The 15,883-nt window shown below is 48.8% G+C and overlaps 2 protein-coding genes across 5 annotated transcripts in view; both read right to left on the minus strand.

Annotated features, from left to right (window-relative positions):
- Positions 1–11,534, minus strand: part of LOC112968538 — a 17,562-nt gene extending 6,028 nt beyond the window's left edge. Inside the window, exons 1-3 of one of the 4 annotated variants that reach the window (XM_026070956.1) lie at positions 9,590–11,534; positions 8,979–9,087; positions 6,156–6,392 (exon numbers count right to left, since the gene is read on the minus strand). In XM_026070956.1, the coding sequence (XP_025926741.1) occupies positions 8,996–9,087; positions 9,590–10,166 (669 nt within the window). In that variant the 5' untranslated portion in view covers positions 10,167–11,534 and the 3' untranslated portion in view covers positions 6,156–6,392; positions 8,979–8,995. Of the gene's footprint in view, positions 1–6,155; positions 6,393–7,046; positions 9,088–9,589 lie in introns of those variants that run through there. The other 3 variants (XM_026070954.1, XM_026070955.1, XM_026070953.1) reach the window with 3 other exon arrangements.
- Positions 11,535–12,206: 672 nt separating this feature from the next.
- RPL35A (ribosomal protein L35a) lies at positions 12,207–14,564 on the minus strand. Its single transcript, XM_026070967.1, has 3 exons — positions 14,386–14,564; positions 13,160–13,304; positions 12,207–12,269 (listed from the first exon to the last, which is right to left on the minus strand). Exons 1-3 carry the CDS (start codon positions 14,556–14,558, stop codon positions 12,246–12,248), a joined length of 342 nt encoding a protein of 113 aa, XP_025926752.1. The 5' UTR covers positions 14,559–14,564; the 3' UTR covers positions 12,207–12,245.
- Between the last annotated feature and the right edge of the window lie 1,319 nt (positions 14,565–15,883).

Raw genomic sequence — 15,883 nt, forward strand, 5'->3', positions numbered from 1 at the left:
GGCCTCCCCGCTGCAAACACCGCGTCCGTCTCCCGCTGTGCAAAACGCGACCCCGGGACGCAGCCCGAGCAGCAGCGGCGGCGGCGGCGGCGCTCAGCAGCGACACGCGCGCGTCCCGGCGAAGCACAGGCCGTTTGTGGGTAAAAGTGCAGAGCTATAATAAGGGCTGCGGCGCTGGCACACGTCACGCAGCCCGGGCCTGGGGAAGTGCCCGTATCCCACAGGCAGGATCTGCCAGCTGACCGTGAATGAAAGCCACGTGAGAGCGACGGCCGGCCGGGGAGCCCGGCCCGGCGCTTGCACGGTGCCTGTCAGATGAACCAGGAAGCCCCGATCCAAAGCACATGTGACAAATGCTTTCCCTGTTCCTTATATCCACCTGCAACAACAGCCTGCAGGGCTCCTGAAAGGGGCAACGCCGATACAAGTGCCACACATGAGCACGTCGTGCCGCTTTGCAAGGGGAAAAGGGTCTAGACAGCCATGAAGCCCAATGCAGTTTGCATCAACTTTACAGCCGGGGAACACTTGGGCAGAGCGTATTTGCTCTGGCTGCATTGGTGACGTTGGAGTGAGAGGTTGAGGGGGGGGGTCTCAGTGCAGGAGGATGTGTGAAAATAAACCCTGCAACTTTTCCCATGCTGCTTAAAGAGGAAAGGGTGCTGGGGAACTGCCAGTACAGCTGGAGATCAAGTTACGGAAAAAGCTACAAGATACTCAGAGGAGGAAATAGCCCAGTGCCCTCTGAGCTTTAATCAGATAAAGGCCCCAAACTCCCTTCACCCCAAACAGGTAATGTCTTGTTGTGAGAACCTGGGAGGGTATAAATGACTCAAAGGTGCCAACAGCAGGAATCACGTCTGCTGGTCTCTCTCTGAGGCTGTCCAGAGTTAGACCATTTCTGCAGCACGGACGAATGAGGATGAAAGCAGGGCTGAAATCTGAGTGGCAGATCAGTGATTTCCAGCGGGTGCATCAGAGCACACATGCGTGCCACGAAGGCGCTGAGCCGGCTGGCCCGCTCCCTGCCTGTCCCCGCGGTGACCCATCGAGCTGGCCGTGAGCCGGCTGCCACCACAGGCAAGGGACACGCTGGTCCCCGGGCACGCCAGAGCTGGGGCAGCTTGCGAAGGTTGATGTGTGCTGCTGATTTTAAGCCAGGAAAAAGCGTGCCCCAGGTAGGACAGGGTGAGCAAACATTGCCCCACGCTGTCACTGCCGGGGCCAGACTGCCTGCCGGCAGCTTGCAGAGAGACATTCTGCCCTGGCTCCTAGTAAAAGTAACTTACTCATTGACAAGCACTGATAACCAAATCCGGGGAAGATAAAGCAGGAAGGTTAGGCTCCTCTTCCAAAGATCAGGGTCTACTGTCGCAAGAGCCCGTGCTCCCACGCCAGCAAGGCAACCCTGAAAGCAGCTGTCAATGTGCCAGAGCTATAAAGTCAAGCATGCTCCAACGGCCAGGTCTGGCCTTTGTTGTTGCTCAGATTAAGCATTTATAAGGATTTCTTCTCATCTATTTAGAATCCTACTTAAGACCTCTTGGTTTTTGCTTGGAGATAAGCCCTGGGTGCCATCATCACCATGAGCGGGGCCAAGAGCAGCAGGAGGGACAGGAGTGGGTGCTGGGGCCTCCTCCCTGTGCCAGCAGGGCCTCAGGAGCCCACAGCCCTGGGGTTTCTCTCCTCGTACTTCCCCTCCGGCACAGAATTTGGGGCACAGATCTCACCGAGTTTTGTCCAGAAGCCAGTCGAGAGTGGAAGGTCTGCAGGAAGAGCTCCGTGCTGAGAGCCAGCGCCAGAAGAGGGAAGGGCTCTTCCCTGCAGGGAACAAGCCAAAGAAAGACTTTCCTTTGACCAGCCTGACCAGGGGAAGCCCAGATTTGTTGAAGCTGCCTCTAAGGAGGCAGGACGTTCCTTGCAAAGAGGCAAAGCAAGAGTCACAGCACATTTAAATCCCATGCAAGCCCGTTGAATTGCTGGCACTGCCAGCGCAGCCCGTGGCACGACGGCGACAGTCTCAACCTCCCGGCTGCGCAAAGGCTGTTGCAGCGCGGGTCTCACAGGGCTCTTTTCAGCCAGTGCCGTGCCAATGACTTGCACATGAACTCCAAGGTGCTTTGGGAAATGGGCTTTCGAGTTAAGAGACCCCCAAAGTTTATAAAGGTGATTCCTGCAGAAGAAGAGAAGGTACAGAAAAAATAAAATGGTCTTGCTAACTCAGCTCAGAAGGAGCATCGCTGCCTGTTTCTCCTCAGCGGCTCTGAGGTTTAAACTGCCAGCACAACCGCATTTAAAAACTAGTATTTGGGAATGGATGGAGCTGCTCTTTGATGGCAGTTTGCTGCTCCACTGCAATTCTATAGTTAATTTTGGGTGCATATGTTCCACTGCCAGTTGACGCTGGCTGGAAAGGTGAATGTAACCCACAAGACCCAAATAACCCTGTTTACATTTCTTTATTCATTAACAGGGGTAAGATCTAACAGCAAATACAGCTTTATCTTCCTGTTACTTAAAGAGATACAGCTCAAACAGTTTAAAACCAGTCATCAGCTCAGCAGTATTTGTAGTCTCCAAAGCGATTTCAGAGCTCTGGCAGGYATCCGAGCAAAAACACAGGCGTATTTACAAGGCCTGACCCTCCTCCCTTTGCCATCAAACAACAATCTGACAGACACGTTTGTAAAAAATCTCTACAGATTACCCTAAAGGAGGGTAATCGCATCCTTCGCATAGGCCTGTGCCTGTTCAGAGCAAACGCAACATCTGTTCACTTTGGACTTCAAAGGGGAAAGAAAGGATGCTTTGTTCAAAGAAGGAAATTCATCATTTATATTAGTAGTGCCTTGAAGTCTAAAGAAGACCAAAGACCCATTTGATTAGATCCCTAAAGAGAAGCATTTGCCAAGAAGAGCCTCTCATCTGAAGAGAGCAGAGGGAGAAGGCAGGAAAAAGGATTCTCACGCCAGGTTTTGTGATAGCAGCCGGGGCACACGGAGGCTAAACGAGAAAGACAGAGTCGGGGGGAGCAGTAGGCTCCGAGCCCCTGTGTCCGTGTCCCAGTCCAGCTCCTTAAACTCTCCCCCTCAGCAGCCTTGGTGCTCGCGGGGGCCCGGGGAAAAGCCTCGAGCCAGCTAGCAGGGGGAGCTGGCTCCTGACAAGCAGAACCTTGCCGAACCTTCCCGCAAGTGCTCTTTCACAGACCCGCTCCCCAAACCTACGTCCACTTACTGCTGCAGAAAAGCACATCGACATTAAGAGACGCAGGGAAGCATCTGTTTTACTTGTGCAGTGCTACCAGGAGCCTTTCTGCAGGGGGGACCAGCACTGGCTGAGCTCTACGTCCATGGAGACCTCCTGGGCAGGTGGGAGAGAGGGCTGCAGAGGATGCAGAGGATGCAATTGCGAGTGAAGAAAATACCTCAACCCTCTCCTATCCCCTTGCCCTGGACCTACCCAGTTCCACTGACCCATTTCTAGTCTCTGTCCCCTGTTCATTCCCCCATGGCTCCTCCCATCCCCTCCACCGACCTTCCCCAAAGCTCTGCTCAAACTTTCTAGCACCCAAACCTAGCCCCCTCCCCGATTTTCACCCACTGAAGCTTGAACTGGATCAAACCAGACTGGGGTCTGCCCTGTGACAGGTTCGGTCACAACTACATCCAGACTAGACTTCATCCAACTACATCCATAGACTTCGTTATGTCCTGGCTTCCTGCTCCCCAGACCCAGCCACCGCCAGGGCCCTCTGAGGCAGCCCTGCTTTGGGGCACCCATCGGTCCCCTTGCAGTCTGCACCAGCTCAGCCCTGGCCTGGGTCCATCCAAGTCATCACACCCTTCCACGCTCTGCTCAGGTCCTGCCCACGGCAGGTTACACCCCGAAAGCAAACAAACCTGGGAAGTTCCCAACTGCCCTAAGACTCAGGTGCCCTGTATCAGCCTGGGTTCCTGGTGGAGACCCCAGACCTCTCCTGGCCTGTCCCCTCCAGTCTCCTCCTGTCTCCTGCCCCACACCAGTAAGGAATGCCCAAGGCATCTCTGTGAGGCCAGGGGTTTCCCTGAAGCACCATCCCTTTGTGGACAGCACAGAGTAGGAAGGGATCTCTGAAGACGCGGATGGGCGCCAGGCACAGGGCCATGTGCAGAGAGCACTGGGCGCCAGGGGAGTGTGGATCACGCAGGAGGAGGGATGTTGCCACTGTCCCCTCGGAGAGCAATGGAGTCTCCCAGACTGCTCCACTCTGCTGCTCCTTTGGGAAGATGTTCACAAATTGGCTGGTGATATATCTGAAATCAGACCCGAGGACTATGCTGTCTCTGCTGGCCTTTTACCAGCTACATCCTAGCGTGTAACCACATGCACTCACACAAACCAGTATGACCCCGGACAACCACACCACCTCCTTTCTACTAACTTTTATTCCAAAGAGGTTTCTGACCCAAAGATTTCCCAACCTCACTTTGCCACCACCAGTCAGTCAAGCTGCTCCCCTCATCACCCATTTCCTTGGATGGTGACAAAACCCTGGGTTTTTGCTCAAGAATGAGTGATTCCCGGGCCCTGCCAGAGACAAGGAAGAAATGGCCAGTGACGGCACTGTCCCTGTCCTCCCAGACTGGGCAGTCCCTGAAATCCAGTGGTGCCAACTGAAAGGAGGCTGGTGCTGCAGTACATCAATAGTCCCATAATTTATAGCTCTGCCTTCAGCTTCTGATGTTTCCCTCAAAAAACAAGAGCAATGCAGGGCCTGGTGGTTAAGCCCTGCCAGGTCCTCAGTTGGACCCTCGCCTTTGATTTGACAACAAGTTGCAGGACCTGGGTCTAGCTGTTCATGGCTACCAGCCTCCACTTATATATCCTATATCTGATTAAGGCCTCCACTTCAGGGCAGAGCCACCTGCACACAGGACCCCAGCCTGGCTGGGGACCAGGAGCCCCAGGGCCAGAGACTCAGCTGGCCCACACGGGGCTCAGCAGGGACACAAGGCACGGAGCCTCCCACCACTGAGGAAGGAGCCCCTCAGGCTGTGCCTTCAACGCCAGCAGTCCAGCCTTTTGTTCACTTACCCTTTGAGAACCCCTTAAAAGTTACCCCAGATCCCATCGATCTGGAGACCTATGGATCTGTGATTGGGGACCACTGCACACAAACACCAGCTCCTTCAACCTCCCATGCACTCCCTCTTACATCCTCCTGTCTCCTTCCCAGGAAAYCCCTTCTTGGCATGGGCCAAACCCCCAGGTTCTCAGAGCTGTTCCCTTTACAAAAATAAAGGGCAGATCCATCAGCTTCCCAGGCTGGAGTTGCTCCTATGGGCAGAGTAGGAGAGTTTGGAGCAGCCTGGTCTGGCACTTTTGAGCCCTGAAGGAGGCCAGAGATAACCAGCTGGCGAGGTTCCCTCTTGGTACACTACAGGATTGCTCCGAGGGGCAATTGGACTTTGCCTAGCACATAGGCATGCCGCACCAGGTCAGCTAGGAGTGGCACTGGGCAAGACTTTTTCGGAAAAAGTCAAAGCTCTGTCTGGATAGCAAAGCTTGGCTTGGGTGCTGTACTGATCAGGATCTTCTTCCAGAGATAGTATGCAGATGTTCATACACCAGGGCCCATGAGATGACCGCTCCCTGCTGCTCTTGTAATGTGTGATGCCACCTGAGCAGGGCAGGTTCTTGCCTTCTGCCCTGGGAAGCGACCTGTTGCCCCAGGCAGATTTCTGGGTCACCCAGTGATGCTCCTAACATTTGCCACCATGTTTCCTCTTTGGGCTCTAGCTGAGCTAGCTAAAGAGGTTTTGGGCCACAGCTGCTTGTCACCTGCTTTGTTGGAGCTCGGTGCCCTTTCTGGTCTGGCAGCAGAGCCACTGTGTGAACTCTTCCCTGCTCCATGCCGGTCAAAATAAGAAGCATTCAACATTTAAGTAGCAGGTCTTCCGTGACTTGGCCTCAGACTGCAGCAGGCTGGGGAGCAATCACATCAGCTGAGCAGGCAGCTCCAAGACCCCTGTACATCCACCCAGGATTAGCCTGGGAAGGACACGGGGCCACAGCTTGAGAGCACCCACAGCGCTGTGCCTCTTCTCCTCCTCAGTCACCTGGGTGATCACACTCCTCACCCTGCCCGCTAGATAAAGCACTGCAGCTGCATCATCCCCACGCTCTCAGTGCCAGCTATGGCGTTTGCCCCTGCACAACGACCCTGTGCTCCCAGGTCCTGGCCAGGATTTCAGCCACGCGCCTCAAGCCTTCCCCTTCCATCAGCAGCACTTTGCAGTGCAGACTCATCACCCCATGCAGCCATGGCTGGACACAGCGTGAACATGCTGGCACAGGAGAAACTTGAGAGCGCTGCATGGACTGTGTCTGAATTTGCACCGTTAACCACGTTTCTGATGTTACAGGAAATAATAGAAACACAAGATTTCATCAAGGTTACATGCTTTAAGGATGTCCACATCAGGAGTCTTTTGAAGCCAAACTTTGTGCACTGACAAGCTGCCTGAACTATCCACAGCATAGAGAAAGCATCTTGTCTCAAGGGAGACTATTTCTGCATAGCTTGATACAAAACAATAAGCGTCTTCTTTAAAGACAGGGGGAATTTATCTCAAGGTATCTGATTGCTCTTGGAAAATCTCTTCCAAAAGAGAGAAAGCAGGTCAAGTGCGTCATAATTATGTTCACACAACTGGACAAGGTCATTTTCCTTCCCTTCCTTTAAATCAGGTTTTTACACAGAACCAATGCCTCATCCAAGAGGGCTCCAAGCACCAGAGTCAAGCAAACACCTACAGCAGGGTTATTTTGCTTGGTAAAGTCACAGTATCCTCAAGGATGTGGAAAGAACTCATATTTGTATAGTAACCTGAAGGATCCTTTGCCAGAGTAATGTTGGTTCAGAGACCCCATACCACCTTCAAATCCCACTGCTTCCCTATTATATTGCCCACACCTGCAGTTTCTGCAGGAGCTTCACAGTAATTGTTGTTTGGTACTTTACAGGTTTTATATATATATATATATATATATATATGTATGTATATATGTGCACAGACAGGTAAATGGGGGATAAACAATAGGTTTTAATGTTTCTTTTGGTGATAGTTAAGATCTTACATGGATACAGGATCTGTGAAAAAACAAATTAGAGAAGAAATACACATAAGCTCCAAATGCAAAAATGTACAACTAATCATGGTCCTTGTCATGCCCAGAAAGAGTTGAAGGGAAGTGAGCTGAGCTATTAAATGGGACATTGTTAGACACAAAAACTGCCCACTGCTCCCACACTGCCTCCCATCTGAAGTAACCCATCCCCGATAATTTAACTTGCTGGATGTCAACTTGAACCAACTTGTAGGTAAGGTCAGTTCCCTGTAAAATCCCCTTAAATGGACAGTTGACTAGATGTTGATTTTTTTTTTGTCTTCATGGGTTTTTTTTTGCCCAGGAGTGAGGAGGAGTGAATATCAAAGTATTATTTTGCTTGCAGTATCTCTAGTTCTGAGAGGATGCTGCTTTATTTTCTGTTATAGAAGGGCTTAGCGATATCATTCTGCACTCAGGTACGTATCAGGAGGGTCTGTCCCTCGCTCCAGATGATTCTCAGTCCCGTGCATGCTGCACATTCAGCCCAAGCCACTCAGTCCTTCCTTCCACAACTRCTACACTGATACCTGCGCAAAGCAGCTCTCAGATTCTGATCTACAGGTTTCAGTGGAGTTTGGGTGAAGACACAGCAAGTTTGGGTGAAAACCCAGCGCACTGAAGGGACATTCACAGGCTGCTCAGGCAGCAAGCACAAAAACACAGCATTAATCACAGCAAGATCTTGCATGGCCAAACACACCTCACTGGGCTACCACGCACACCCAGAGAGGCTGCCTGTGAAGCGTTGAGTTGTAGAGCATGCCATGCACACAACCATCCCCAAACCTTTCCAGYGGGGTTGAGGGGAAGGAAGATCCTACGGACCAAGGCAGTAGAACGAGCTTAGACAGCATGTCCTTGACCCTTCAACTATCCCGGTGTGCAGACAGTGGCCTGGGAAAGACCAACGCACTAAGGGCAAACAGCAACACAACAGGAAAGGGGCCTTTATCTTGTTTGTGGTGTCCTGGCCAATAAGCGAGAGCAGGCAGCAAACTTTGCTCTCCCACCATCCTGTGACTGCAAACAACCCCAGGGAACTTCAGGAGCTCTGTGCTGATGGGAACTATGTACCAGGGACCCCTGCATCCAGGCTCTCTGTTGGAAAGATGTCGTCTTAGATCTTACCTTACGCTGTCTTTTACTATCCCAGTTTTGAGACAGTCTAAAATCCAGAGGCAGCTGGCCCCGCTCTGTCTCCCTCCCTGTTCACAGCTGAACCAGCTCAGCAGGATTATAGAGAACATTGCCTTGCTGGAATATCTCATTTCATGCAAAGTGGAAACTCAAGAGATTGCAGTGAGTTTTGACAGAAGTTTCCCGGGGTAGATTGTCCAAACGATGCAGCAGAGAAATCTGAGCTTTGGAGCAAGGGCAGCATTATRCTGTGGGAGCAGTGTCCCCTTCTGGCAGCAGGCTGCTGAGACCTGCTCAGGATCCTGCCTTGCTGCAGCATCCCAAAGTAAGGGGCTGCCCTCCACCGCAGGCTGAATGTGTGCAGAGTCGCTTAGGATCTGTCCGTCTGCCCTTCCTTGGGTTTTCTGCAGCATCATTCTCAAAGTATTTAAGCCCATTTACATGCCTCCCCCATCCTGTTCTCACAGCTCAGTATAGTTTTGAAGGCAGGGAAGAGGGGGCATCGGAGGCATCTATTCCTCCAAGTTCAGAAACAGTCACGTACATAGGGGATCTCCCAGGCAGATCTGTTTGAATGCACCGGGGTGCACTGAATTCTTTCTGTGCAGAGGGACTGGGCAAATAAGCAAGGCAATATCAGGGAAATACTTCTACAAAGGGGCATCTAGGTGAACAGAACTAAACCCCACCTGCTGGATCCTGCTGCCTAAGAGAGCCCGTCCTCAAATTGTCTTCGGTATCTTGTGTCGCATGTAGTCAAGCTGAGCCAAATGGTAACTGGATCCTGGGAGGTGATTTCTAGGGGAGGAAATGCACATGATAGAAGTACAGTGTGCATCACACCAGCGATAGCTTTGGCCTACAGTTCATCCCCCAAAACTGGCATATGCCTCCCTGACGAAGAACGCAGGGTCAGTGGGACTCTGCAGCCATTAATGCAACCACAGAGAGCCCCAGTGGTGGAGTCAAGGCTGCAGTTCTCACACTGAACAGCCCACATGTTTTATAGCAAGGAACAAGAGCCACCACATTCCAACTTGGGACACAAAGTTGCCTCCTACTCATGTTTTCCACCCCCAAACCAGCATTTCAAGCCCTCGTTGTCATTTCCAGCTCACATTGCCAGCAAGGCCCAGCTCAGCTTCCTAGTTTCCTTCCCCTCCTGCACCTCAACCCAGTCACCAAGTATTGATTTGGTCTATGAAGCCCCTCAAACCCTTCCATGCCTGAGCTTAAGCAACTGTGATCTGGTTTCCAAAAAGCCTGTCTCCCTTGTCCCTTGCCTCCATCCCCAGGATACCTTCACGGCCTTTTAAGACTTCTCTCAGTGCTCTGCACGCAGCTCTCTCGACCTCCAGGATACCATCAGGCTGGCCTGGGCTGTAAACTGCTGCCTCTACCACGAGCTCCTGGAAAGCCCCATCCAGCAGACACTGCATCCTCCTCAGCGCTTCCACTGTCTGTTCTGGCTGCCTCTGTGGGTCTGGCTGGATCACCACCAGCACCAGCACAGCCGGCATGCTGGGGAAGAGGCTCCTTAAGTTCCAGAGAGTTTCATCCAGGTGATCCCACTGCATGAGGTGCTTCAGAGTGGTGGCTTGCCACAGCATGAAAGCCAGCTGTGGCTGTGGCTGTGGTTCTTGTTCCTCCTCAGTCATCTCTTTCTGCTGGAGTTTAGCCCTGAGGTCAACCGCACCAAACAGATCCTGGGCAAAATCCATCAGCACCAAAGGGGATCTTTCGTGGGCATCGTCCATCTCCATCACCAGCAGCCGACCGTTCCGCTGCCCCACCGTGTCCAGCAGGTTGAGGAGCTCCCAGTGGGTCGGCTCCACAAGGGAGTAGGCAGTGGGCTCCCCGGGCTGCTCTGATGCCATAGCTTCCTCCCACACAAGTAGTTTCTACAAGCACTGCTGGGGAAAGGAGTGGGGTATCCCCTTGGGAGCTGTAGCAAAGGCACATGCACTAAACAGGCCAAGCCTGCTTCTCTGAGTAGCTATCATTTACAGGTAAACACACTGGTTTAAGGGGGACTAAATGAACACAACAGGAAGTAGTTGTTTTGACACAAGGAGGTCCCAAAATTTTAGCCACGAGCTATTTGATGCTTGACCTCCCAAGAACAGGCTTTGTGCCTTAGCAGTCCTGTAGAGCAAAAAAAGAGGATATGGGAGGAGAAAGAAGAGATCTACTATATACCTGTGGGCATCCTGTCTCAAACCCAAGAGCACTCATTCCCTTCTCATCAGCAGAACCCAAATACACAATAGGGACCAGAGTCCTACTCACATGCCGTTACAGCTCAATTCACCTACTACAAAGCTTCCTCTTTGTTTTTCTGGTACAGCCTAATGCTGGAAATTTAACTTGTATTCCACCCTGTCCCTCTTTCAATTCTATCTGTACAGCTTGTTGATATTCACCRAAGAATAAAGCCCTGGTTGACCTGACTCAGCATCCTGCAAGTTGCACACTGTATCAAGTTTCTTTTCACCCATGTAAAAGCTGCAGCTTTCCATTGCAAGTGCTCCCTTGCTGTTGGAGAAAGCAGTGTTAACAGATAAGCAATGAAAAACTGCTTTAGCTTTCTGAAGCAAGGCCAGGGAAACAATTAATGTACCATAGGTGTGCAGTCAGGTTCAAAGAGCTGGTGTTTGAGTGGCAATTAAAAAAAAAATACCTTCTTCAATTACCCAGTAATATAATCTGAATACACAAGGCTACCCCACCTCCTTCAGAAGGAAGAGGATTATTAACAGAACACCAGCCCACTGCAAGGGGTCACCTGCAGAATGCAGGAAACAAGCAGAGCCCCCAGCCCAGAGGGGCTCCTTGCCACAGGCACACAGCAGGGCTGTGCAGGCAGCAGGAAGCTCTGGCTCACATGAAAAGAGGGATATGTGCGACCRGAGGGGGACTGGACAAAGCCAATTCTTAGCCACCTGGTTGGGGCAACTCACCTGCCTCAGCGACCAGGGGCGTTTTCCTAATGGCCCTGAAATTGCATCATACAAGGCATATCACCCGCCCGCCTACTGTATTGATGGGTCATTTTGGGAGGAGGGCAAGACTATGACATCAGTAACCRTGTCAACCTGCAGTTGTCTGAAACGTCCCTTAAAATTACCTAGCATTTTTGAGGGATGTACTCAGAATGTCTCYCCAAGACTTGCATTTTAAGAATCTTAAGTCCATTTTCACCACATCCTTGTTCAACAAACATTAAAGGACTCATGAAAGTAATATAGTCTTATATGTAAAGATACTCCCACCCACCCTCTCCCATTAAGTTTTGTGATAAGGCAGGCCAGGAAATCAGCAACTATTAATACTCATGCACTACAGAGCTGTATGTGATAAAAACTGAGACAGGTATGCAACTAAATTACACAGAGCAGATGTTAATAACATGCATACTGCCCAGGATACCTGCAGTCTCATTCTTTGTGATTCTACTAAAACAACTACTTTTAGATGAGAGCTAGAAGGATTTACACCTGCAAGGATTTAAATCTCTATATAAACATATATCAGTTTTGTCTCAATAGCAGTCTTCGCCTAATACAAGAGAAACAGAACTTTAAGAGGTTTCCCTCTACTAGGCAGGTAAGGAAATATTTCTCATGTTCTACRTAAAGCTTGTGTGCAGTTTACAAAGTTGCAAACATTTATTTTTCAGCTTTGTAAATCACTCAGATTCCATGATGGGAGGTAGAGACAAGTCACAGTAAAGACTGCTAGTTATTTGTCTTTAGGATGTAGTCTGCTCCACGAATACCTTGCCAAGGATAGATCAAATCTCCATTTTAACACCTAGCTCAGACTCACTACTACATCACTGTGCCGTAGATTCTGATATGCTACCGAAAAAAAGAAAAAATCCTTCAGAACAGTTAGACAGAAAAAAACACTGTGCAAAAATGAAACAGATTCTGCATTTTATTTCCAATAAAAATTTAGATCCTAGATGGATACAGCATCTGTAAAAAACAAACAAAATAATGTTAGAAACTTGTTACTGTACTGTTTTAAACACAAGTCTTGCAGTTGCATTCTATAATCATGGATCTCCAACTCCTGCAAAAGCAAGCCCTCAATTTACACAGAAGAGGTGCAAGAATGAAAAAAGTGTAGCAAAGACATGAAGTACCRCTTTCCTGGTAGACAGGTTCTCCCCACTGCAGTCAGCCCTTCTGCACACTGAGAGGAAGAGATACTCATGGGCCTAGTTTCTTGATTTAACCATGCTGCTGGTACTGTGCTTTTTGGAAGGCACAGGAGAAAGATGGAAAGGAAGGATTGCATCTTTTTGATGCTCCTTTTGACAGTATCACTGTGAAGATATTGCATGAAAAGTCTGGGTGACGGCTCAAAAGGGAGAGTTTCATTGAAGCCTTGTGACTAAAATATAAATTATGGAACAGGTCTTTGGCACCAGACTGCAGAGCCCTCAGTGAAAACATTTGGGAGAGAAAAGGAAAAAAACTGATGTCATAGCTCCCTTGCCAATAGGAGGAAATGGAGGACAGGAAGTATACAAAAAGTATGTGTACAAGATTTAGGGAAGAGAAATCAAAATAGCTTTAGAAGGGAGTTGAGGAAGAGTTTAGGAACTTAAAAAGCCTTTGCAGTCAACTTGACTAAGCATACAAAACTCTCGACAATGAGACCAACCCTCTCAACACAAGAACCCAGGGCTAAACCTCCTCTAGCTCCAAAAGGAGCGCTTACCACGGGGCCATGCTGAATATATAGCAGCAACAGAACAATGTCATATATATATTCCAAGCTCTCCCTCATACTCTGCCGGATTAAAATGCACCCCCAAAACTATCAATAAACATCTTGTTGCTAAAATAAATCCACTTACCACTCGGATTCTGTGTCCAATGGCCTTGGCGGGAAGGTTGGAACGGAACTTGGCACGAACCATGCCACTGTTCCCATGGGCGCGGGTTACCTTCCCCCAAATTACTCGTGTCCTGTTGGGCTTACCGCCGGGGGTTACAGTGTTGCTAGGGAAACAGGAAAAAGACAACTTCTGAGTACTTAAGTCACGACTGTGCAAGACTGATCAATGATGAGGCAGACAATGCAGCCTCTTTAAGGCACTTCCATAATTTTATTCCAGTCAGTTTTAATTGGACTGACTTCCACTTTCATTTACCCTTGGAAACTGTTATGCCTGGAATTTTCACTATGCCCTCCAAATGGAGGGAGTATTGTGGCTAGTAATTTATCAGCAGCTCTACTGGAGAGCTACTAATGAGACAACCTCAAAGAGGAGAAAAAAAATCACTGGATGTTACAATAATCAAACCAAAAACTCGCAGGTTTTTATTACAAAGAAAATGTAACATCTTATTTCTAAGACTTCTCCAGACACACCAAAGGCAGGAGTGGCCTATAGACTGGCACTGGTATAGACTGCAAAAATTGCTTTAAAAGAAAAGGCATAAGCCACCTTGGAAATGAAGGCGGACATGCAAACAGCCTGACCAATTTTGTTGAAGGCAACTCTGAACCCCAGTGTCTAGCTCTCACAATTACACATTAAGAAGGAGGACATAAGCAACTACTCTAAGGCCTCCACAAACACCAGTACAGCAAAAGTGACAGTGCTCTGACACGSACATACAAAAAGCAGCTCAGGATTCAAACTCCTTCAGGTTGCATTCCAGGCTTCATGTAATGTTCTTCTGCCATTTAAGCATTCAAATGTCACAGTGATAGACATCAATTCAGGTAACTCCAATTTACTGCATTATCAACTTGCCTTCAGCTTTGCCAGCCTCAGAAGCAAATTTGTTCTTATCCCACTTGTTAATATATTGCTTATAACAGCAAAACTATTTCATATAATTGCATGATCTGAATTAACAACACATAGGTCACTTAAAGCAAAAATACACCAAAAAAACTTTAAATTGAGACCAACCAAGGAAACTACTCTACAAAATACTCCATGGACAGTCTGTTGACAAGTTCAGCTCAACTTATTTTTGTCACAGCAAGAAATGACTGCTCACATCCTGGCATCTGCAAAAGTTGGTATAGGAGTTTGCTGATTTAGCACAACAATGAAGAGTTACTTACTTTTTAGCTTTGTATACATARGCACATCTTTTGCCCAAGTAAAACTCTGTCTCCTGGCGGGCATAAACCCCCTCAATTTTCAGAAGGGCAGTGTGCTCCCTCTGGTTTCGGAGGCCACGTTTGTAGCCAGCAAAAATGGCCTTGGACCACAACCTAAAAAACATTGAAAACATTGACAAATTATAAATCACTCCAGAGTATTAGATGTAAAAACAAATAAAGTGCTGTTTCAGAAGAAACTATTTCTACACTAGTAGAAATTTAGTTGAGGAAAAAAAGTTTTATTTTAATAGATTTCTACAAATCCTTACAGCCAGTCAATGGAGAAAAGTTAAGTATCCGGAGCCTGAAGCATTTAAGAACTTTATAATCTTTTTTGTTACAAACTTCTCCTTGTACTGTAGGCTTCATACTAAGACTAAAGTCATTCAACATTAGTATGTGTTATATTTTCAAACATTTGCAAACGGTCTGTTTCTGAAAAGGGTAAATATTATTGTTTTCTAATACACTACGCAAACTTGACAGTCTCCTGTGCTGTAGAACTGCTACAGGCAAAGATATTAACTGCCGCCCATCACAACTCAACTTTGCAGCCTCAAAGGAATTAACTACAGTCGCTGGGGACAGACAAACACAGTCCTACAACTCCATCCACATACATTRGACAAGCTACATTATACTATTGCCTCAACAGTTTTTCATGACAAACACCTGTTTGTCCTCAACACTTCAAGCAATTACATGGCTGATTCTATATATCACACAGAAAATATGACTAGTCTCTACTGCATCCAGCAACTSGCCCATAATATAACAATGTCAAACAGAATTATCCAGCCCTATCTCCCACATGCACATCAGATAAACCCCGACATATTAAAACATTGTGATTCAGTTTCAACCACTCCATCACATGCAGTATCAACACTCTGTACATCCATAAAAAATATTTCAGTGTAACAGTACCTCCCCTCCCCCTTACTTAACAAAACAGTATGAGAAAACCTATACCGTACATTGAAGGTTCTTAAACATCACTGCATTAACATTCAGCATCAAAAGCCAGGCACTGGAAAGCCTAGCACCTCATATGAACAATTGCAAGCAGTTTAAGGTAGTGGTTTTAAAACACGGAGAAACAACTACAGCCGTTCAACAGAGCAGGCACAGCACGATGCTGTACAAAGAACTTGTCCTGAAAATAAGAGCAGCTATGGGAAAAATGGACCACTGTTTGACGATGCACCCTCGGAAATACTCAGTTTACAAGACCACCTGTCAAAATCGCGCCTGTAACAGCGAGCCGAGACCCACCTCGGGGCAGGGCACTCACCTCCCGCTCATGGCGTCCTCCTGAAGCCCTAGTCCAGCAGGCCTAGAAACGACACATAAGCCATGAGCTCCGCGGGCCGGCAGCTCCCCCGGCGGCGCCTCCCTGCCGGGCGGGCAGCAGCCGCCTCGGCCCCCTCCGCCGGGCCCGGGCCGCCCAGCCGCC

The sequence above is a fragment of the Apteryx rowi genome, unplaced genomic scaffold, assembly GCF_003343035.1.
Source record: "Apteryx rowi isolate R43461 unplaced genomic scaffold, aptRow1 scaffold_32, whole genome shotgun sequence".
Classification (NCBI taxonomy): domain Eukaryota; kingdom Metazoa; phylum Chordata; class Aves; order Apterygiformes; family Apterygidae; genus Apteryx; species Apteryx rowi.